The sequence below is a fragment of the Amphiprion ocellaris genome, chromosome 13, assembly GCF_022539595.1.
Source record: "Amphiprion ocellaris isolate individual 3 ecotype Okinawa chromosome 13, ASM2253959v1, whole genome shotgun sequence".
Taxonomy (NCBI): Eukaryota; Metazoa; Chordata; class Actinopteri; family Pomacentridae; genus Amphiprion; species Amphiprion ocellaris.
The window spans coordinates 3,335,746-3,358,594 of record NC_072778.1 but is presented as its reverse complement, the minus strand read 5'-3'; the positions used below and the strand labels follow the sequence as shown (position 1 = coordinate 3,358,594).

At 38.7% G+C, this 22,849-nt stretch overlaps 1 protein-coding gene across 1 annotated transcript; it reads left to right on the top strand.

Annotated features, from left to right (window-relative positions):
- The first annotated feature begins 1,906 nt into the window (after positions 1-1,906).
- Positions 1,907-21,650, top strand: slc25a48 (solute carrier family 25 member 48). The gene is made up of 7 exons (XM_023299053.3): positions 1,907-2,377; positions 5,045-5,088; positions 6,633-6,704; positions 9,373-9,625; positions 11,996-12,283; positions 17,318-17,451; positions 19,733-21,650. Exons 1-7 carry the CDS (start codon positions 2,323-2,325, stop codon positions 19,835-19,837), a joined length of 951 nt encoding a protein of 316 aa, XP_023154821.1. The 5' UTR covers positions 1,907-2,322; the 3' UTR covers positions 19,838-21,650.
- The last annotated feature ends 1,199 nt before the right edge of the window (positions 21,651-22,849 follow it).

Here is a 22,849-nt window from a genome sequence, read left to right as displayed (position 1 = left end):
TATAAGCTTTATCAAAAAGAAAGTTTCTGGTGTAATTCTAAAAGTACGGAGGGTGTCTGCCTCCCGGGCTTAAACTGGGAGCTGATTCCACAACAGAGGAGTCTACAGTCTTCGAGTGGAGTGCTCCTTTGAGATAAGATGGTCTTAAAGATATACTGAAGCTTGGTGTGTGAGGAGAAGGATTTTAAAATTGTATTCTTGATTTTTACAGGTAGCCACAGGAGAAGACTTATCTGTCTTGCTGGTTTCTGTCAGTTACTGCAACATTCTGGATCAACCAGAGGTTCTTCTGAGAGCTCCTGCGACATCATGATAACAATGAATTACAGAAGTCCAGCAAAGATGTAAGACTTGCATGGACGAGTTCTTCAACATCCCTTTGAGGCAGAATGTTCCTGGTGCTTACAATGTTGTATAAGGTGAAAGAAGACTTGCTTCATGTGTGAGTTAAAGAACGCATCCTGATAAAAAATAACTCCAGGTTCCTCATTGCGGTATTAGAGACGGAGAACTGGTTTGTTTTATTGGGCTTCATAGCTGAATATAATTGGTTGTCATCCACAAAGAAATTGATTACAAGTATTGACATGACTCCACTGTCTAAAGCTTGGTCCTTTTCGTCAGGACTGTTTCTGTGCAATAAGTATCTTTAAACATACATGGAAACTTATATATATTTTCCCACATTTCATTTGCTCATAGATGTACATTTTAAAGCAAACAGATTATAAAAAACCTACAAAAACGTGGTTAAAGTTCAGTCATGTGGTCCACTCCAGTCACTGAAAGTTTGTATTGTATTATGAAGTTACATAGCACAACAAAAAGGGTTACAAAGCCATTGCAGAGGCTCTGGAACTCCAGAGAACCACAGTGAGAGACATTATCCACAGATGGAGAAACATGGAACAGTGGAGAACCTTCCCAGGAGTGGACCAACGACCAACATTTCTCCAAGAACATCGACATCTAATCGAGGAGTCACAAAAGAACCCAGATGAACATCAAAAGTTCTGCAGACCTCACTGGCCTCAGTTAAGGTCCGTCTACATGATTCCACAATAAGGAAGACTCTGGGAGGAAATGGATCCATGGGAGAGTTGGAAGGAAAAGAACATAAAGGTTCATCTGATATTTACAAACAATATCTAGATGAGCTCCAAGACTTTTGGGATAACATCTTGTGGGGTGGACAAAGGTGGAACTTTCTGGAAGACGTGGGTCCATTCCATCTGGTGTAAATCTAATCCTGCATTCCACATGAACATGATACCAGCAGTGAAACATGGTGGTGGTAGTGTGACGGTTGGAGGACCTGGACGACTTGTCATCACTGATGGAGCCATGAATTCTGCTCTCTATCAGAAAATCCTCCTGGAGAACATCCACCATCAGTTCAGGACCTGACGCTCAACACTAATGAGTTCTGCAGCAAGACAAAGACCCAAAGAACACAAGCAAGTCCACCTCTGAGTGGCTCAAAAAGAACTAAATGAAGGTTCTGGAGTGGCCGAGTCAAAGTTGAATCTAACTGAGATGCTGTGACAAGACCTTAAAAGGACAGTTCATGATCTAAAACCATCTAATGTGACCAAATTAAAACTATTCTGCAGAGAAGAGTGGACCAGAATTCCTCCATGGTGATGTAAAAGACTGATCACAAGCTGGAACAAACATTTAACTGCAGTTGTTGCTGCTCAGGGAGCAACCAGTTAATAGGTTTAGGGGGGCAATTACTTTTTCACAGGGTTGATACAAGTTTTCAATTAATCATCATTTAAAAACTACATTTAGTGTAACATTCAGTAAATATAAATATTAGTGTGATGATCTGGAACATTTACCTGTAAGAAAAATAGAAAAAATAGAAGACTTCTGTATGAGGGGGGGGAAATACTTTTCCACGACACTGTGGGTAAACTGAGCACATCAACGAAAGGTCGGTGAAAGTTTACAGCAGTCACTTTATTTCTGCTCAGCTTTCCTCCTCATGGCTTATTTCCATGCCAGCCTCCCTATAGGCTGCACTACTTTAGTGAGCTCACACCTGATTGGCCGCCAGATCTGTCCCTCAAGCCGACGCTCTGCTGCGATGGGTCGATTATCTCCACCCCGCTGTTGCTGCTTTCTTATCAAGGCAGATTGTTTGAAATAATTTTGTTTTCTGAGAAGTGCATGTGCCCGGAGCCTTATCAATAAAAGCCGCTGCTCGTGTGTTTGTCTCTCCACTGTGGCTGGAATATTCCCAGAGTTGTTTTGTTTTTTACGCAGCTGACCCATGACAGGCGGTGGAGCTGAAGTTTCTGGACGTTGTTAGTGAAGATGCAGAGCTCAAAAGGTTTTCGTGTGGATGATTTCGTCGCGGGATGGATCGGCGGTGAGTTCCAGTGATTCTGAGGGTTTTTATTCCCTGAGTGGATCTGTGAAGGCAGCTGGAGACTGTGTTTGTTTGGATGAAATCTGGAAACAGCTGCAAAAACAGCTCCAGAAACTCCAACCAGCTGCCTTATTGTTGTAATTAGTGTTGCTATTATTATTGTAACGTTTCGTGCAGGGGAACTCCTGCAGCCCCTCTTGCATCCACCTCCACTGTAAACAATGGAGGGTCTGCTGAAAATATCCACCCCCACCTCCGTTTCCACTCAGATAAACACTCTCATCTCCGTTCAGATGAGGCTGTTTTCTTCTCCTAAAATGCCTTCACGCTCTGTGACCGCAGGATTTATGAAGCAGAACTTTTTAAAATTCTGATGAGAAAACCGCTTTTTAAAATGAATTACATGCAGTACCAGGACTGGCCGCGGGGGCGCTGCTGCTGCGTCAAGTTCAGGTTCACAAACAACATCAAAAAAAAGAAAAGAAAAGTAGGCCTCCAATTCATCAGGTTTTTTGTTTGTTCATCAATTATGCTCCCATGAAATCTCTTTTAAAATCTAAATATACTCATGTGTGCATAATTAATCAATAAGGCATCAGTAGAATTTAATTCAAGCTTCTAGTCCAATGGAGAGTTTTAAGCTGGGTTTTTTAAAAAAAAAAAGCTAAGCAGTCGAAGAAGTAAAACTTTTTAAAGATGTATAACAGTAATGTTTACATGTAAATGTAAAGCAGGTGGTTTGTGATGGATGTTGCTCAAAAATGTAAAAAAAAAAAAAAGTTTAAAAAAAGACAAGCCCTGCAGAAAAAGCATAATTCATCAAAAAATTGAATGACATCTAAGACAAATAAATCAGAAATGCAAAATTCCATCTTTCAAATTATTTGTGTTCACAGTTGATGGCATTTTGATTTTAGGTGCCCATAACAGCTAAAATCCTTATGTTAGCTGCAAACTGCACATCCTTTATCTTTCAGTGAGTAAAATAATAGTTGTATTTACATTTGGTGAATCCAAAGACATCCTGACTGTAACTTTTAGACTCTCATTTTCTCTCATCACTAAGACTTTTGAGATTTTTGCTCCTTTTGAATTAAACATAACATCACAAAGTAGAAATGAGAAAACAATGCATTTGGAAAATGGGATGATGGCTGCAGGTGTGAATTTACATTTTGTATCATGTCAGACTCTTGTGTCCCACATTCCTAAAGCAACACACAGCAAACAAACAAAACAGTGGTTGAAGATGGTTTTAAACGGGTTAAACGCTCATTTTTTTCATTAATCTTCCATGTTACTCTGTCAGTAAAGCACCATGAAGCTAGGGATGATTGGAATTCAGAGTTTTTCTCGTGGTGCTCAGTCTGTTATGTTCCTGAAAACCTCAGCTGAGTGGTGCTGGTTGTTTTCTGGGCTCCCGGGGTTTGCTAAAGCCTTGCCATGTTTGCTTGATGCATATTTGGAGGCAGTGAGGCAGGAACAGGGGGTCAATCCGGCCACAATAACCCACGTTTTCCCCAGGGCCCCACGATGGCAGCTCATTCTGACTGAGCTCAATGTTTGTTCTCCACATATACATCAGAGCACATGCAGAAACTTAGTGGAAACTTACCAGAAGTGTGTCATTACAGCTACATGTTAAAGCTACATTAGGACTGAGCAGAATCCACTGGTGTGAGATTTTGAGTTTCTGGGATGTTTTAACATCAGTGGAAAAGCTGCAAGTTAGACACTAAATTCAGCTTTGTGTTTGTCTGCACTTTTGCATTTGTTTTTGAGAGATTGGGCCATTTCTTATACCGATCGGAGTTACGTTTTCTTCGACTAACTGCAGGAGAACACATGCAGTACTGTCTTAGCCTGGATAAATACAGTGAAAAGTATGGAGTTATCAGTTGTTTTCATGCAAAGTACAGTAAAAATCTTTTCCTTTTAAACTGTTCCAAGCTTCTTGAAGAACTCGCCGCACTTCTTTAGTGGATTTATGTTGTTTTCTGTTAGTTCTTCTGTTAGATACACTACCGTAAGTTTGGGGTCACTCAGACAATTTAATGTTTTCCATGAAAACTCCCACTTTTATTCATATGCTAACATATCTGCACAAGGGTTTTCTAATCATCAATGAGCCATTCAACACCATTAGCTAACACAATGTAGCATTAGAACACAGGAGTGATGGTTGCTGGAAATGTTCCTCTGTACCCCTATGGAGATATTCCATTAAAAATCAGCTGTTTCCAGCTACAGTAGGCATTTACCACATTAACAATGTCTAGACTGGATTTCTGATTAATGTTATCTTCATTGAAAAAAAGTGCTTCGGACATTTCTAAGTGACCCCAAACTTTTGAACATTAGTGTAGCTCTTTATCTTGATTCTGCTGCAATGGATTCAAAGCGTGTCGTTATTTCTCCATTGTTTAGTGGCACAAACTAAAATCCAGCCACACAGAGGTTCAAGCTAAAGTTAGTACTCAACACATGCAGCAGTATCCACTGGTGTGAGGTTTTGAACATCAGTAAAGTTTGGTTTTATCTCTGGAAGTAGTGCGAACTATCACAAAGTTTGCCTGTTCCTTGCTAAAGCTTTCTTTTTATTGTTTCCTCTGGTATTTTGGGAATTAATTTCATTTCTTCTTGTATTTCTTTCTCTTTTGACTGCAGGAGCTTCCAGTGTGGTCGTGGGCCATCCGCTGGATACAGTCAAGGTATTTTTGTCAGGATTTTACCACCCGATTCCTCCACTTCTATATAGTCGGTGTATAAAAGAACAAGAATCCTGCAGCTCATCAAGTCTCTTTTATATTGTTGTACATCCTGCAGTTGCATAAGAACAATTAAGACTCATTTACAACGTTGAACTCATTTACTTGTTGCTAACTGTGGGATTTATTCCAGTGAATCTACATCTGTCTGCTGACATCGGGGTACAAAATGAAAAATTGTGTTTTTATGGCACAGGCGAGGAGAATTTAATAGTTTTATGCGTGACTCAACAGATAGATGTCACATATTTCCAGATTCTTTGATTGAAAATGTTTCAGAATAAAAGATTTAAACACTTAGCTGTGGAAGAGGAGAAAATGAGTTTCTCCATTATTGTTTCCAGCTAAAATACCTCATAAAAAGGCGGCATTAATTAGTTAATGGGGAATTTACCAACAAAATGATCGTGTGTTTGTGTTGTGAATAACCTGAACAGTGGAGTGACCAGAGATGGAAAACCTGAATGTAAATGAAGGAAAAGCGCTGCTACTGGAAATGATGCAAGACAAGAATGTTGGTAGACAACTGCTAAACGTGTGGTAATATATTTATTTTACTCATCAGTGCAGCTTGTAATTGATAACTGTCTAACCTGTGTTCTATCAACTGCAGTACCAGCATGCAAACAGACAAAACATATTTAAGCAATTTCTGCATCAACATCTAAATACATGTCGGGTTCCCATGGCAACACGATGCATCCAGTGTGTGATACTGTAACTACACGGTTTCATTCAGTGGTTTTAGTGACGTACAGCTCAACATGTTTACAGATAAAACATTTTACTTCAGCTGAGAATCTGGATCACTCAGAAATAATCATCAGGAAATGATTTGGTTAAAGGGAGACGCTTCTTACAGCTGATTTAAATCTGAAACTCTGAACAGAACCAGGTTAGCTCCACAGCATCAGTTACCATGGAGATCTAGCTCTATGGCATCAGTTACCATGGAGCTCTAGCTCTGCAGCATCAGTTACCATGGAGATCTAGCTCTGCAGCATCAGTTACCATGGAGATCTAGCTCTATGGCATCAGTTACCATGGAGATCTAGCAAGTTATAAAAGAACCACCTTTGTGATACTGTGGATTGAGGTATATTCAGGCAAATAATGCGGATAGAAAAAGCTGCTGGTCCAGAAGCTCCATAGAACCAGTTTAAAACCAAAATTTATGTTGCTATGAGAGGTTAAGTCTACTGCAGTGTACTGTGGTGTTCTGAAAATTAAACTGAGCAGGTAAAATCCCATTGAAGGAAAGCAGCAGCTACAGTATAAACTCTTTGCTCTCTCTCCAACTCTGTATTGAAGCTATGTCAAACTGCAGCACCGTCTTCACATGAAACAGAATAAAAGTTAATTCCACCTGTGTTGGGTGGAAAAGCAGCTTCTGACAAAATGTGTATTCTAGTTTGTGCTAATCACATAAAAGCTAGATTACAAAGTTGCAAAGACTCTGTAAACTGTGGTTGTTTTGTTTCCTTCAGACGCGGCTCCAGGCTGGGAAAGGCTACAGGAGCACTCTACACTGTGTCCTCACCATCTACAGGAAGGAGACGGTAAACATCCACTCTTCTTCTCTGTCTCTGTTTAATGCACTACACCATATACAAAAGATGTCCTCCTTGTTTAATGGAATACTTGTACACTGAGTAATAAAAGCCGCAGACAGATAAAATAATGGAATCATTAAGTGTGTCAAAGTTCACATCTCAGTTGTTTGATCAGTCCTGTCCTGCATGTCCACGTATACGTGATAGATACCAGCATGGTTACTATTACTGCATGCTATTTAAAGGTGTAAAATAACCCTAAATGAATGTGTGGCTGTTGACCTGACTGCACGTGTTCAGAAAGTCTGCTGCAGATTGCACTGGGTCGGCATTTCCATACTTTCTCTAAGGATACAGACCATGATTTAGGTCTTCTTCTGGCAGCTTTTATACATTTATAAGAGATCAGGACTAAAGTTCTGTTGCTCACATCGCTTTACTGTTTCTATATTTTTTTTAATGATGTGGCTTCATGTACACTGCTGTTCAAAAAGTTTGGGGTCATCCTGACAAGTTTATGTTTTCCATGAAAACTCCCACTTTTATCCATGTGCTAACATAACTGCACAAGGGTTTTCTAATTATCAATGAGCCTTTCAACACCATTAGCTAACACAATGTAGCATTAGAACACAGGAGTGATGGTTGCTGGAAATGTTCCTCTGTACCTCTATGGAGATATTCCATTAAAAATCAGCTGTTTCCAGCTAGAATAGTCATTTACCACACTAACAATGTCTAGACTGTATTTCTGATTCATTTAATGTTATCTTCATTGAAATAAACTGCTTTTCTTTCAAGAAAAAGGACATTTCTAGGTGACCCCAAACTTCTGAACGATAGTGTAACTGAACAAAATATCTACAGTAGACCTATGTAGATGTCTTAGGCACAACAGTAGGGTAAAAATGCCGTGAAAAGTTTTGAGTTGGTTATTTTCAAGCTAAGTACGGTAAAAAGCGAGTACTGCACTCTCTGAGGACTTTTCTTGTCTTTGTCCTGCTTCAGTGGATTCAGGATGATCAGGTGTCTCTCTGAGATGCATGATGGAAAATGATGCAAACATCTAAAGTGTAGAAAAGTTCTGCATTGCAGGTTTTCAAAGCGACTCCTCATTCAGGACTGCATTAGTGTCTGGAGTGATACCCCACTTTATGCCACAGAAAATAATTAGTTAAAAAGAATAAGAAAGAAACTTGGGAATTAGTGTTTTATAAACCAAAAATTATTGATGATTAATAAGTTAATTGTTCTGTTTCTTTCTTGCATCTCAGTGGCTTTTGCCTCCGTTGTTTAGATTCATGCAGACTTTGATTCTAACTAACGGCCTTTTATCTTTCGTGTGTGTTGCTGCTGAAATTTGTGAATTTCCACACAGGGAGAAATGAAATACTTGTCTAATCAAATTTAACCGTTTTTTTTTAAATTCAGACATTGTAATTTTGCTGTTCCAACACTGTAATTATGGTCCCATCTGCTTTTCTGTTTTTGTTTTGTTGACCCAGTTTCTCAGCACGAGTTCTTAAAGCTGCCCGTGAAGACTTGTAGAAGCTTAAACAATAAGCACCATATGAGTCATTACCACAGCGCATTTAATACAAATATAAAGTGATCCAACATATTGGTCTGTGGAGCAGACCTGATTCGATTTTGATCGTGTTGCTGGGAACTGAAGGAAAAGCTTGTGGAGGTGTGATTCATCCAAGCCTGATAAAATGTTGACAGTGTGGTTTTTTTGTAGCTTTTGTATGTTTTCAGTGCTGCTTGTTGCTCCACGTGGGTCAGTTTTAGCTACAGTCCTGTCAGAAGCCCCATGATTTATTGAGCCAGTGGACAGCTGTGTTTTAGCTTTAACATGTGTCTCCCCAAACCTAAGCCTCCGCTCTGCGAGGAGGGAATGCTTTCCATGAAGAAAGAAGGCAAAAAAATTTGGCAACACCTTCAACCCATTTTTCATTCTCTGGATTATTGGCACAGACTAGAATCCTCAGAGAACATGTGAGGTTCAAATCTGTGCTCTTCACTTCAGGCTTTCTTAAACCTACAGTGCCGTGAAAAAAACTTCTATTTTTGTGTATTTCTCACATTTACATGTTGTTGAACATCATCAAATGAATATTTATTGAATATTAGACACAGATAAACCACAAAACACAAAATGCAGTTTTTAAATGATGATTGACTAAAGATTTATTGAAAGCCCCAGTGAAAAAGTAATTGCTCCTCCTAAACCTAATAAAAATGACTCAAACCAATTACTAATGTATGTGCTGCTTTTTGAGACCCTTTAGCTGCTTCACAATGAAGACAGGTTCTATTTAGTGATGTTAAGATCCAACAAGCCTGGCAGTGATCATATGTGAGTGTGGATGGAGAAACTGAACCCACCTGATGAATGAATTTGGTCATTTAGTAGACTGGTAGCTAAAGGGGCAATTGCTTTCTCACATAGGGCAGGATGGACTGGACAGCATTTTCTTTTAATCATGTTTTCTTGGGTTGTCTTCTTTGTTTTACATTAAAATTAGTTTCATGATCTGACATTTAAGTGATAAATATGCAGAAATGGAATATTTCTTTCCGCTGCATGTATTTTTTTCTTTATTGTGGATAATTAAGTACTAGATAAAATGGAGTAACCACCATCTGTCCTTCTTGTCTCCCTAACTCTCAGGTTGTGGGGTTCTTTAAGGGCATGTCTTTCCCTCTAGCCAGCATCACGCTCTACAACTCGGCTGTGTTTGGCTTCTTCAGTAACACTCAGAGACTCATAAGCAAGTATCGCTATGGCGACGGGCGGCATCCCTGTGGCATGTTGGACCTGACCGTGGCCAGCATGCTGACCGGACTGATGTCGGTGGGCCTGGGAGCCCCTGTGGATCTGGTCAAGATCAGACTGCAAATGCAGACGCAGACGCTTGTAGCAGGTACGCTGGGGTTGCTCGTTTCTTTGGCTGGAGGACTTTCTTGTTGCTTTTTTTCTGTTGAGCAGAAAAAACAAAGAACACAAGACTGTTTTTAGCTTTGCTGGAGTTTTCTGGCACTTTCTCAGAAAACCAACAGTCTTTTCAACATGACAGTGTCTTTGTATTGGCAGAGAAATGTGTTGTTTTTCTACATATTTGCTTTTTGAGGTTTAAATAAGCAGACAGTGAGCTGAATGAGAGTAACATTAGCAAGAAAAAAGGTGGGCTGTGTGGCAACTTAACGGGTCCTGTAATTTTTATCAGCACGAGGCAGGTGATGTTCATTTAAAAGAACCTCAAATTGGCTTTTGTTTTGAAGAATTAAAACAAGAAGGAAGTGAAACATCAATCGATGTGTCATTGACAAGAGTTTTGAATATCATACAGTCAATCAAGATCTCCAATGATTGGTGCAAAAGGAGTTAATATGTCCTCCACTGTATTAATGTTCAGTGAGACATCTGGGTTTTTTGAAGCTGAAATAACTTAATTGGTAACTTGCAGCAGGATTAGTCTGTCAGACGATCTGCTGCTCTAACGAGGTTGAATGTTTGACTGTGTTAGGGACCACTGGGATGAAATTTAAGCAAAAGCCACCTTCAGTTGGTTTGCTTTCAATTAAGTTTTGGCTTTAAAAAACAAGTTTTTTGTACAAAAACTAAGCAGAACCATACAATGATATTGTGAAGAAATGGTTCCATATATTCACTGTTTGCAAATACCATAAAAATACATATATTTAAAAGCACATGTATGAAATGCATCCCCCACAAAATTAGATACATAAAATTCTTGAAGCCAATCATGAATGCCTAAATACTTTTTATGCAAAATCTACATGTTATACAACAGATTCAAGTCAATGGATATGGAGTTTTATTTTTAAGGTAATTTCATGCAGTCTGTAGTGTAAAGTGATCTTGTTTATCAGATAGAAGGTGAATATAATCTTACAGTGCTTTACACAGATGTACTTAAAGGTTAGCGTGTCAGGTGTGTTACAGTTAGCTGAGCTAGCTAAAATTATAGTGCATCTGTGTGACAGGTTTTAACCAACCTACGGTGGCGTTACCCAACATTATTCCCTTCGAAGCCACTATCAATCAATCAAAGTTTATTTCTATAGCCCTTCACAACAGCCCAAAGGGTGACCAAAGTGCTCCACAGTGAAAAACAAGAGAATAGCTTGTAATATAATAAAAACTACAACAAAAAAAAAGTATGCATCAGAGGTCATGGTTGAGTTCTGCCATGTCTTCAATATCAAGAATATCTCTTTTTCTATGTCTGTGCTGTTTTTAGGGCATTTAGAAGATGTACTGTAAGGGCTTCTATGTTTATTTATGCAACATAATTGTCCATAAAAGAAACAGTGAGACTTTTTTTTTTTTTTTTTTTAAGAATCAGCCAGTTTGATGGGTCCAAAACTCCGAGTTTGTCTGAGACTTTGGTTGCAGTTGTGTTGTCTGAGCAGTATCTTTCTGTAAAGCTGTAAACCAATAAAACTGAGGTCAGGTCAGTTCACACTGTAGGAAGAATTGGCACGTGAAACATTTATGACCTTTTATTTGTTTACAGTGTTGGCCAGACTCACGCCTCTTATCTTGTAATGGCTTATGCGTGTTTGATTCACTTCCCTTAAAAACACTTTGGCCTTGACTTTGAGCAGATACAGACTGTTTTACAGCAGTGCAAAGTGCCAGAAAGTTCAGTCGCTGTCAGGAAACTGTGTGAATGCCCACTCGGCATAACCTAGCCTGGTCTATGTATCTGAATTGGTGTTAATGGACACTTACACCATGATTATGAACAGAAAAAAGTTAGGGTTTTTTTTTCCATTACTAAAACACAAAGTACTCATTTTAACTGCAAACCACAAAGTGTCCTGAACATCCAGAGACATTTCAACCTGTATTTTTTGAAAAAATACATTTCCTTCTTCTGATTAGATCCTTAATTGTGTTGTATCTTCTCTCAGATATATGTGGCTTTGGATAGATGAAATGAAATACTGCTAAATGAAATTGTAGAATTGTAGAAAAAGAATGTTTTCACTTTAAATCTGCTACAACTGGTGGTTTCTCTCCATATAGAGTTGGTGAGTGCGTGCAGAAAAACTGTTAAAAAACATGTTTATCTCATTGTGAAGTTTTCTTTTGCAATGTGGAGAAAAAGCACCAAAACACAAAATCCCTCAGAATATAAGAACTTCTTCCACAGATAGTCAGCAGACATACATTAGAAAAGAAGAAGTGCCAGTTTCAGAATTACAAATTAAAATTGGGTCTAGCGCTGTACATTATTCTCACTGACTTCCCTGTCTTTCTACAGAGAACCTGCACCTTGCTGGAAACGTGTCGAGCAGCACCGACATCCCTCTGCGTTCCGTCGACATCCCCAGCCAGCGAGCCTACCGAGGCCCCATCCACTGCATCAGCAGCATCTTGCAGACCGAAGGCCTCCAGGGCCTGTACAGAGGAGCCGGGGCCATGATCCTGAGGGACGTCCCTGGATACACGCTCTACTTCATTCCTTACACCATCTTCTGTAACCTGCTGAAGCCCGACCCAGCGTCAACCCCTCATCCTTGTTCCATCTGGCTCGCCGGAGGATTGGCAGGTAAACGGCACAAATGATGTCCGGCTTTTTAGCATCACCAATGAAATGTGTGCACTTGTATACACTGATCAGACATACAATTATGATCACTGATACATGAAGTGATGAACACTAATTATCTCTTCATCATGGCTCCTGTTAGTGGGTTGGATTTATTAGGCAGCAAGTGAACATTTTGTCCTCAAAGCTGATGTTCAAAGCAGGAAAAATAAACAAGCGTAAGGATTTGAGGGAGTTTGACAAGACGACTGGGTCAGAGCATCTCCAGAAGTGCAGCTCTTGTGGGGTGTTCCTGGTCTGCAGTGGTCAGGATCTATCAAAGTGGTCCAAGGAAGGAACAGTGGAGAACTGGGGACAGGGTCATGGGTGGCCAAGGCTTATTGATGTGGAGAGCGAAAACTGACCCGTGTGGTCCAATCCAACAGATGAGCTGCTGTTGCTCAAATTGATGAAGAAGTTAAAGCTGGTTCTGATAGAAAGGTGTCAGAATACACAGAGCATCAGGTTGTTGTGTACAGAGCTGCATAGCTGCAGAACAATCAGGGTGTCCATGATGAACCCTGTACATCAGAACTGGACCACAGAGCAATGGAAGAAGGTGGCCTGGTCTGATGAATCATAAAAGAAAAATGGGCAAATCATGCTGGTATTCTTCCCTGTTTACACTGTTCTTCTCTTGTGCACATTGTTGCAAGTAAACAAAACTGCGAAAAAATATCCAAAAGCTTGTGAAAAAATAACCAAAACTAGTCCAAAACACTTAAACCTCTTTAATATTCCTAAAATTTGTCCAAAATGTGTCCAAAATTAGGTGAAATCTGTCCCAAATTACTAAAACGTGTCTAAAATGATTAAGAATTGTCCACAATAACCCAAAATTAGTTCAAAATGTGCCAATGGAAGAAAGAAGGTGCAAAAATAACATGCCCTTGTTTGCACTGTTCTGCTTCTAGCTGCATACATCATTGCAAATACACAAAACTAGACTCAAAATGTGTCCACAATGATATAAATATTGTCAACAATTAACCAAAAATAGTCCAAAATGACTTTTCTACAATTCAACAAATTTGTCTAAATTGTGTCCAAAATTTGATGAAATCCATCCAAAATGATTTAAAGTTTATCCAAAACTGATCCAAAATGACAGAAAAAAGTCTGAAATGACTCAAATTTGCCCAAAATAAAGTCAAATTGTGTCCTTAATGACTACAACGTTCTCAAAATGAATCAAGATTAGTCTAAAATGACATAAACCTTGTCAAAAATATTTTTCTAAATGTCCTAAATGACTAAAATCTATTCAAAATTTCTAAAATGTGTCAAAAATGAAGTGAAATCCATCCAGAATGGCCTAAGTTCATCCAAAATTAATCTAAAATGACTAAAACTTGTCCAAAATGACTCAAAATTCACGTGGATGGACATGTGGGTCACTTACCTGAGGAACACATGGCACCAGGATGCACTATGGGATGAAGGCAAGCTGGTAGGCAGTGTGATGCTTTAGACAATGTTCTGCTGGGAAACCTTGGGTCCTGCCATCCATGTGGATGTTACTTTGACATGTACCACCTAGCTAAGCATTGTTGCAGACCATGTACACCCTTTCATGGAAACAGTATTCCCTGATGGCTGTGGTTTATTTCAGCAGGATAATGTGCCGTGCCGTGAAGCAAAAATGGTTCAGGAATGGTTTAAGGAGCACAAAAAACAGTTTGAGGTGTTGACTTGGCCTCCAAATTTCCCAGATCCAATCCAGCATCTGTGGTATGTGCTAGAAAAACGATCCATGGAGGCCCCACCTCACAACTTCCATCACTTAAAGTATCGGCTGCTAACATCTTGGTCCCAGATTCCACAGTGCACCTTCAGGGGTCTAGTGGAGTCCAGGCCTCGACGGGTCAGGGCTATTTTGGCAGCAAAAGGGGAACCAACACAGTATTAGGAAGGTGGTCATAATGTTGTACCTGATTGATGTATGCTAGTAGCCACAGACTGGAAATTTCTTAAGTTTACTGGGCTGAATGACAGGTGTTGGTGCATCAAACTGCTGGACTGGACAAGAAGTCACACATCCACTGACTCATATGGGGCTGATCCTCTTTCTGTGGGTTGGAGACATTACAAGCAACTGTGTGTCTTAATCAGCAAAGTGGGAGTTTTGGTTTTGACAGCTGTTGGAAAACACTCCTGCGGTGGTGTAGCAATACTGTACTGACCGGCCGTGTTGACTCGGGCTTTACTGTTCAGTTAAACCTGTGTTTCTGACTCTCGCTGCTTTGGCTCTTTGGTTGTTGGCATGAGTCTAAATCAGATAGTATAATGATGTTGTTCTATATGCAGAGGCCCAGGATGCTATGCATGTAAATATTTGTTGGCTGTGTTCTTCTGGGAGTTGAATTCGTGACAGACCATACTTTATTGTTGTTTGACATCATGTAAGACCCGTAAAGAGAACTTATACTTTTCAAGACCCTTCGGATTACCCATAGTACCTTACAAACGAGATTGCTAACCTCAGTGGGACTTACCTGGGTAAACAGAGGAAGTGGTGAAGCTCAGTAAGCGATCATGAATCAAGCACTTAATCTCACTGCATTAGCGTTTCCACTGAACTGTTTAGCAGCTGGAGCCAGCAATACACTTCCAGCTAAATCAGGTCTGGCAGAATCTCAAACTGTTTCTGAACGAAGGCCAGAATATTATCTGGGTCAGTCTGTTAAACGGTAGCTTGGGAGTAAAGCTGGAGCTAACAAGCATCTCCACGATTAGAGAAAAATCTGCCACCTGTTTCTTTGATCGATCGATCAATTGTTCCGTCTGTTGCTTTGTTTTATCTGATTCCAGCTCCCTAAGACGTTCTTTTTGTTCTTGTACGATAGAAAGAGAAGCAGAAAACTCCTGGATCTTTGGCTTATTTGCCTAAAAAAACAACCAAATGATTGATTGTCAATGTAATTTCTGAGGATTATTTTTCTTAGAACATGCCAGGTCTATTTTTACACAGAAAGTACCTAATCATCTCTAGTTAGATTTAGTTGATGTTGTGCTTCAGTGGGGCAAACAACAGAGATTTGCTTAATTAATCATCAATCACAAGTCATCAAATGCTTCATTTTTTGACCATCAGTCGAAAGCCAAAGCATCTTCAGTCTACTATAGAATAGAACAGAAGAACAGAAGATTTGTATTGTCAGTTTCTCTATATATCCACGACATACAGAGGAACCAAAAAGACGTTTCTCTCACATCTTTGTATTAGTATTGGTGGCATGCATTTAAAAAAGGATAATAAAAAATACAATATATGATACTCTCAACTATTGTTGAATATTTTTGCTAAATATATCACAAAAACAGTTATAAAATTATCAAAATAGCTTTGTTTTCTTCCCCTAATTGATTGGCTGAATAATGTTGCACTGATTTAAGTCAAAAACTTGGTGCAAATATGGAAGGATTCTATTTAGTAAAGCCTACTGAAGTACATAAAAGTGCATGTCTTGCTTTAATCTGAAGGTTGTAGAGTAGAGTAAAGAGTTATTGTAGTAAAGTTCCATCCAAAAAGCCAAAAAGGGTTCATGCATGATTTTAGCTCTCTATTTATTTTACTTTACGTTGTTGAGTCAGTTTATCCACCTGCTTTATCACAGACCTCTGTACTGTTTAAATAACCTCCCACATCGTTCTTGGTCCAGTTAGGCAACGTTATCGACGGATTCTGTTTGTTTGATGGGCCTTTTTATTGACGCCTGTTTGCTGTTCTATAACACAAAGTATGTCCATCGTTTTTATTGACTTGCGAAACAGTCTGGCTCTATAAAGATGATTCAGATATGTGGGATCCTGTCTTAACTGGTACAGCGACCTCATTTCCCAGCAGTGTAATTGTAAGAAATTTCCTTAGAAATCCTCAAAGTCTGCCTCCTGTGGCTGCTTCTCTTAAATATATAGGATTCTAAAAGTCAAATGCAATCTGAGACAGGACCAGAAAGGGGTGTGTCCGGTCAGAACCGACCCTATGGATGAATAAGAGTTGTGTGTGCAGCGTGGGTCAAACAGCGTATAGTATATAGATCTGGGAGTGTTTTAGTCTGCGGTCTCGCTTCCAGATACAGTTGTGAACATGTGACTGAGTCGAAACGTGGTGGAGAGAGAGAGCTGAAATCAGCTGGGTGCCATAAGTCACTGAGGTTCACATGTTCCATCTGAATGTGAATCGTCCACCGATGCCAAACTGAGCTGAAAACTCAGACATCGTCTTAAATAAACAGCAGCAGCTCTGCAGCTCAACTCTGTGGCTGGTAATAGTAGCCTTTTATAGCACACTGAAGATGAATAGTTCTGTTATTTTACTCCGTAAGAAAGTCACTGTAGGAGCATTTTCAGTGTAAGACCCAATGCATTCAAATGTCTGGTGAACGAATCTAATCCATCATTATTATTGAACACTTTCTAAAGCTTGTAATGTGTTTTCCTGCTGGTTATAAATAACAGCCTGCAATATTGATTAGTTTTTGAATTCTAATTGATTGGTAACATCTATTGTGTGCATCAGCTGACATGCAGCTTTCTTTCACATGACATTTCCACTTTATTGCTGGTACTTTTCCATTTGATTGGCTGTTTCAATGAGTACACGACTTAACAGGTTTTTTAGGGCACCTAAATGCATCGTTGTGCCTTTTTTGGACTCTGTGAGTTCAGAGAGTCTCATTTGAGGACTTCAAATGCTACACTATGCTTCATATAAAGTTTTGCAGTTGAAACATACAACCTTTGACACTTGTATGTTATAAAAAACAAATAAACCCAACAAGCTTCTATTTTATGTCCAATTTATTCATATATATATATATATATATATATATATATATATATATATATATATATACTGTATTTCCAACTGTCTGATTTACTTGAGTTTGGCATAACTTGAACGTAAAACCCCGCTTTAGGTTCAAGCCTTGCTTCAAATAACAGTTCAATAATAGATGAACGGGAGCTAAAGACTTCCCTCCTCTTCCTCAGGGTCCATCTCCTGGGTCACCGCCACGCCGGCCGATGTGGTGAAGAGTCGAATGCAGGCCGACGCTCAGCTGCAGAGGAAGTACAAGGGAGTTTTACACTGCATCATCGACAGCTACAAGACGGAAGGTGCACAGGTGAGACTTTAAACCCGACCCACGCTACTCTATTAGCAAATTATATATGTTAAAGATGTTTAGGAGGCTGGAGCAGTGAATAGAGAAGCAAATGTTGTAAATAAACCCCCCAAAATACATTCAGTGGCCACTTTATTAGATAAACTAGTAAAGTTTGTAGTAAAAATTCTGTCTGAACAAGATTCAATTCTGCAATTATTAAACATTTAATTGTTGAAGGCGGTTTATACTGTTTCTAGTTTAGTCTTTACTTACATACAGACTATTAGAAACACCTCTGAATATAATGCAGTCCAGTCCAACACCACTACTTAATGCTAAAACACATAGCTTTATTAAAACCAAACATTGTAGGTGTCATAAAAGTAAACATGATGGCAGAACAGTTTAGATTGTACATGTCCAATGGGCAAAAGAAGACCTAGATGAAATGTTTAATAATCTCCAAGGATTTACGTGAAGAATTCTTAATTCTGACCAGTAACTAAGTGCAGCACCTACAACAGAGATGAGATGAGAAATGTTAGAATGTATTCATGACTTATTACCTCCACTACAACCTTGGAAGCAGATGATTTTGTGTTTTGTGGGTTATCTCTGTCTAATATTCAATAAATATAAATATTCATTTGATGATCTGGAACATTTCAAGTGTGAAAAATATACAAAAATAGCAGATTTCTGTACTTGTGCGCAACACTGTATATTTATTTTGTTATTACTGGACTTGAGGACGTTTTACTGTCATAACACTGAAAAACAAGGTTCATTTCAGTACAGTAGACTTTCTTAGTTTGTTTATATGGAAGGAGCGTGTGGAGTCAGATTTTCATTGTTAAACTGGCTGTTACAAGTAAGCAGAGGCCTCTTTAGCTGAAGATGAAGCAGATGGTTTGATCATTTAAATGTGAGACTGTAGAAAACTGCGTCACCCAGATGGGAGGCATGCTGCGTTTTCAGAACTTGATCCCTTGAAGCCAGGTGAAGCACGTGATTTTGGCTGTGAATTAAACATCCACATACCGACAAGCCTTTTTTGGAAAAGATCGTGTTACAACTTGTAACAAATACCATGTGTATATGAACATAAAGCTCCTGATTAGAAGGAAATGAATCATTCAGTTTAAGGTTAAATTGAAGACGCAGCTATCAGATGTAGTACAATCCAACGGCTCTGTCATCAGTTTTATTTTGTTAATTAATGAGATCATTGTGGGCGGTGGGTATAGACTGAACTGCATTGCAATTCAAAGTGTTCCTGAGGTCATTTTCATCCAATTAAGGTACAAAATATTAGGAACAATTGTCCAACACTATAAAGCTACATCGAATATCTACTATCAGGTTTGTCTCACGTCACTAAATCCAGCAAATGCTAGAGTTAATTTATCATAATGAAGGATTTCACATACTGTATGTTACACATTATTAGTCTACATTCCCCTTGATGATCACTTAATTAGTGAACAAAGTGATCAAAAATGACCAAAGCAATTCATTACTTCGAAGGTGGCAAAATTTAGACCAACTATTCTGACGCCCGACATGAAAAAGCTTTAGTCTCTTTTTGTAAACACTGCAGTCTCCGGATCAGTACCAGCAGAACGTTGGTATTCTCAGAAACATCATGGTGACCTGATGCTGCAGATCAATCAGTTAGGTTACTGCAGGACAATGTCCCCCAAAGCAAGAAGTTTTTGGCCGCTGTCTTTAAATGCCAATGCATTTTTGCAATTCAACGTTCCAGCAAAACAGCGCCCCCTACTGCAATTACTCGTTAGCACACTTTATTAGTGTTAGAATGGAACAACACTCCAAATTAAGTAACATTTTATATCTGGTCTTTTTGTTCTGTACACAAGCAGGAAATACAGATTGTAGTTTTATGGGGAGATCTGTGCTGAAACTATGGCAATCAACAGTCACTTCCTGGAGTGTAAACATTCCTGAGAGGTTGCCAGGCAACCAGTGGGCACTTTATCTGACAGCACTCCCCAAACAACCTGTTTTTGCTTTTTCAGTTTGAGTACACATTCAGTTAACACAATAATACGCTTCAGTGAAGAGCTCGGCTAACCACCTCCTGGCTGCAGCTTCAGATGTGTGTTCATATGCAGCATAAAGGTGGTGATAATACAATGCTAGAAACAAGAGCTGCCTTAGTTTCATGCTACTTCAAGCTTTTTCCGTGGAAAGTCCAAACATTTGTTGTGAAAAGGTCCTTTGGGATTGTTAGTCACTTCAAGTAAAATTTGTACCTGAAGTTTGGTTTTCCGTGCAGGTTTTCTTCCGTGGAATGTCTGTGAACGCCATCCGAGGCTTCCCAATGAGTGCCACCATGTTTCTGACCTACGAACTCTCCCTGCAGTTCTTCAGGAGCCTTTAGGACACATTCTGGTGGTGAAGGAATCACACTCAGTTGTTTGGTAAAATATCCCCATGTCACCTGCTGACCTTCTGGTCACGAGACACAAGACTGGTCAGTCAGTGAGGGTTTTGAATATTACTTTATGCTTTTGGGTGTCGTTTTGTCAAATAATGGATATTAGGACACCAAAGTCACCATTGTGTTCCTGTTCTTTATCAGACCTAACACCTTAGCATTTGTGGCTTTGTGGCAGTAAATTCCCTGCTAGCATGTGTGAGAAATGGCTACTAGTTAGCATAATCTTAGACTTGAGAAAGCAGAATGTTCAATTGAGCTTTCTAGTTTGTGTCATGAGTAAATATTGTTCTGCAAGCACTTTTAGACAACAGAAACTGTATCACACAGTTTGTGGTTAGTAAAATGACATGACGATGTTAGAGTTTGCACAAAAAAATGAACTGATAATCATGTAAATAATTTCAGTTAGAGCAAATATGTCTTCTTGGGTGTGTAGCTAACTGCTAACCAGGAGGTCTATAAACAGAAAGCACTGACGTTTTGATAATTACCATTTAGTTTTACTCGACTCTGTTTGTGTAGCACCATAAAGCTAACAAGGGACAAATGAGTGACTTTGGTGCCAACGTTCATATTATTTAACAGAGGAGTCGATTATATCTTTGCAGATTTACCAAAGAACTGTGTGTGTTTCTGAAAGGTTGTGTTTGGGGACAATAGCTACGATGTCAGTTTGGGATTAGAGGAACCTTACCTAGTCAACAAAACGCACACAACTACAGCTTTTTCATGAAAGACACCATCATTATCGAGACCTGTAAAGAAGGAGGCACATAATAGTACTGTGTGATTTCACAATATCACACAGTTGCCATTTATTTGGTGCATAGGAACGCAAAATAAGCCTAGTAGTCTAAGCAAAACATGGTTGAAAAGTGAGTCTGACTACTATTTCACACTGAAATCTGATGATTTAAGTGATTTTTGTCACTAATATATGACGATGTTTGTTCATTTTGGGTCAGTATCTGTAATTTAAGGCATTAATTAATTAGAGCGGAGCTGCACTGTTACCTCAGCAAAGGTGAAAATTTAAAGATGTGACATTTACAACATGAACAAGTCTTAAATTTGCCATTATTGTTGCTTTAGATCTATTTTTCTTTTCAGTTTATTTACAAGCACTTTTCTATTTGTACATAATCCAACTGATCAGACTTAAATGATTTAACATATTATTGCATCGACAGTAAGGGAATATTTTTACTGTGTAATCAACTTTGAAACTAGTTTTCATTGAGTTACCTGCTCTAAAGTACTGTGTAGTGTTGAAAGTGACAACAGTATTTAATGTTGCCTTCCACTGCACATGGACTGTATTTACATCCCATGTTGTCGTCCACATGTACATATGTTTGTGTGTTTCTTATATTAAGAAAAGTGAGTTTTACAAGTTAATTTTAACTTCACGTTGACAAACTTTTCCAACAGTGTATTTACATTATTGCTTTTTTCCACACGCGCAGCATAAATGCAACATCTTAACAGTTACTTATAGTATTTACAGCAGAGGTGGGTAACTTGAAATCAGATTTTTGTTTAAAAATTATATTAAAACTTTACTGTTCCACATCTTTGCCTTTTTAAAGATACTAAACTGACACTCACTTTGCAAAATGGATATTTCTTGTCTAACAGTTTTATTTTAAATAGCTTTATTCTCATGTAAATATGTGTAAATATGTTAACTGCCATTCCAGATGGTGGACAGCCACAAGTGTCTTAATGTACATAAATAAAGCTTTTAAACACATCAGCATCCTGCTCCTTCTCTGAATCATCTCTCTCTTCACAGTAATAATACATGTGCAATTCCTGTTACCACTTGTCATGAGGTGACCTGTGGTATGTCAATCTTTGCTCATAGATGACGACTTATTTCCAGATAAACACTTGATGATGTTTCTACATGTGACAGGAGTTAAATCTGATGTTGTGACTGAGCTGATGGAAGAATGTAGCCTGACCTTCTGCCTACAGACTGCTGATAAGAGGCTGAAGCAATTGTTTTGTTTCACCGGCGCTTGCTTTGTAATACATCATGATGCCCACTAGAGGGCACCATTTAACAACAAACAGGAATCCTGCAGCCGTTTGTTTTCTGCTCGCTCTCCTGTTTCTATTCAAGCTGCTTGTACAATGAAATCTGAAAAAAAAAAAAAACATTTAAACATGTTTTATCAGTAATGACACTTTTTTTATGTTCTTACGTCCTCATGTCAGTTTGGATGTCATCCTTTTACAGAGTATATCCTGGTAGATTTATGCTGCTACAGACTGGTTTAAGAAAGTTTTACAGGGAATAAAAATTACCTGAAATGTACAAAATAAAGCTGCATATTACTGCAGTGATTGTGTTGGAATATGCGGTGTATTGGTGTCATTAAAGGTAGTTCAACACCGCTTGGTGGACAAACATGGAAAAAGCCTCCAATTAGCAGCACATTGGGGGTAGATTTCCAATTATGGTGGTGAAGGTACCAGACCTGTTCATGGTCCTTTGTCAGATATTTTGACCCAGTGTCTTTACAAAACTGTGGGAATGATGATGATGAAGATCTCTGGTTCACTTCCCACCATGGGATCTTCTGACATTAAGCCGTTCATACTGTAATAGTTGGATTACAGTTTAATCCTTGACTATTAAAAAAAAAAAAAAAACTACCTCTATTACCATTTACATTAAGACAAACACTTAATACTACTATATATTAAACTGTGCATACATTAAGGCAAAACATCAATATATGTTAATACCTAGAAAAAGTCATAATAATCATAAATAACTTCTATTGAAAATTCAACTGTGACCACAGAGACCTGGAGTGGATGTTGGGATGTGCAGTTGACCAAACAGGAAAAAAATAACACAGATTTTATTTATATCTCTTCAATACATGTTTGTTAAAAAAAATACATGTTTGTATTAGATCAACAAAAACTATGATGTAA

Excerpts from the sequence above, each read along its gene's own strand:
- slc25a48 (XM_023299053.3), top strand. The coding sequence starts at position 2,323 with ATGCAGAGCTCAAAAGGTTTTCGTGTGGATGATTTCGTCGCGGGATGG. Across the intron at positions 6,705-9,372 it reads CCATCTACAGGAAGGAGACG|GTTGTGGGGTTCTTTAAGGG; the intron begins GTAAACATCCAC and ends CCTAACTCTCAG. Across the intron at positions 9,626-11,995 it reads GACGCAGACGCTTGTAGCAG|AGAACCTGCACCTTGCTGGA; the intron begins GTACGCTGGGGT and ends GTCTTTCTACAG.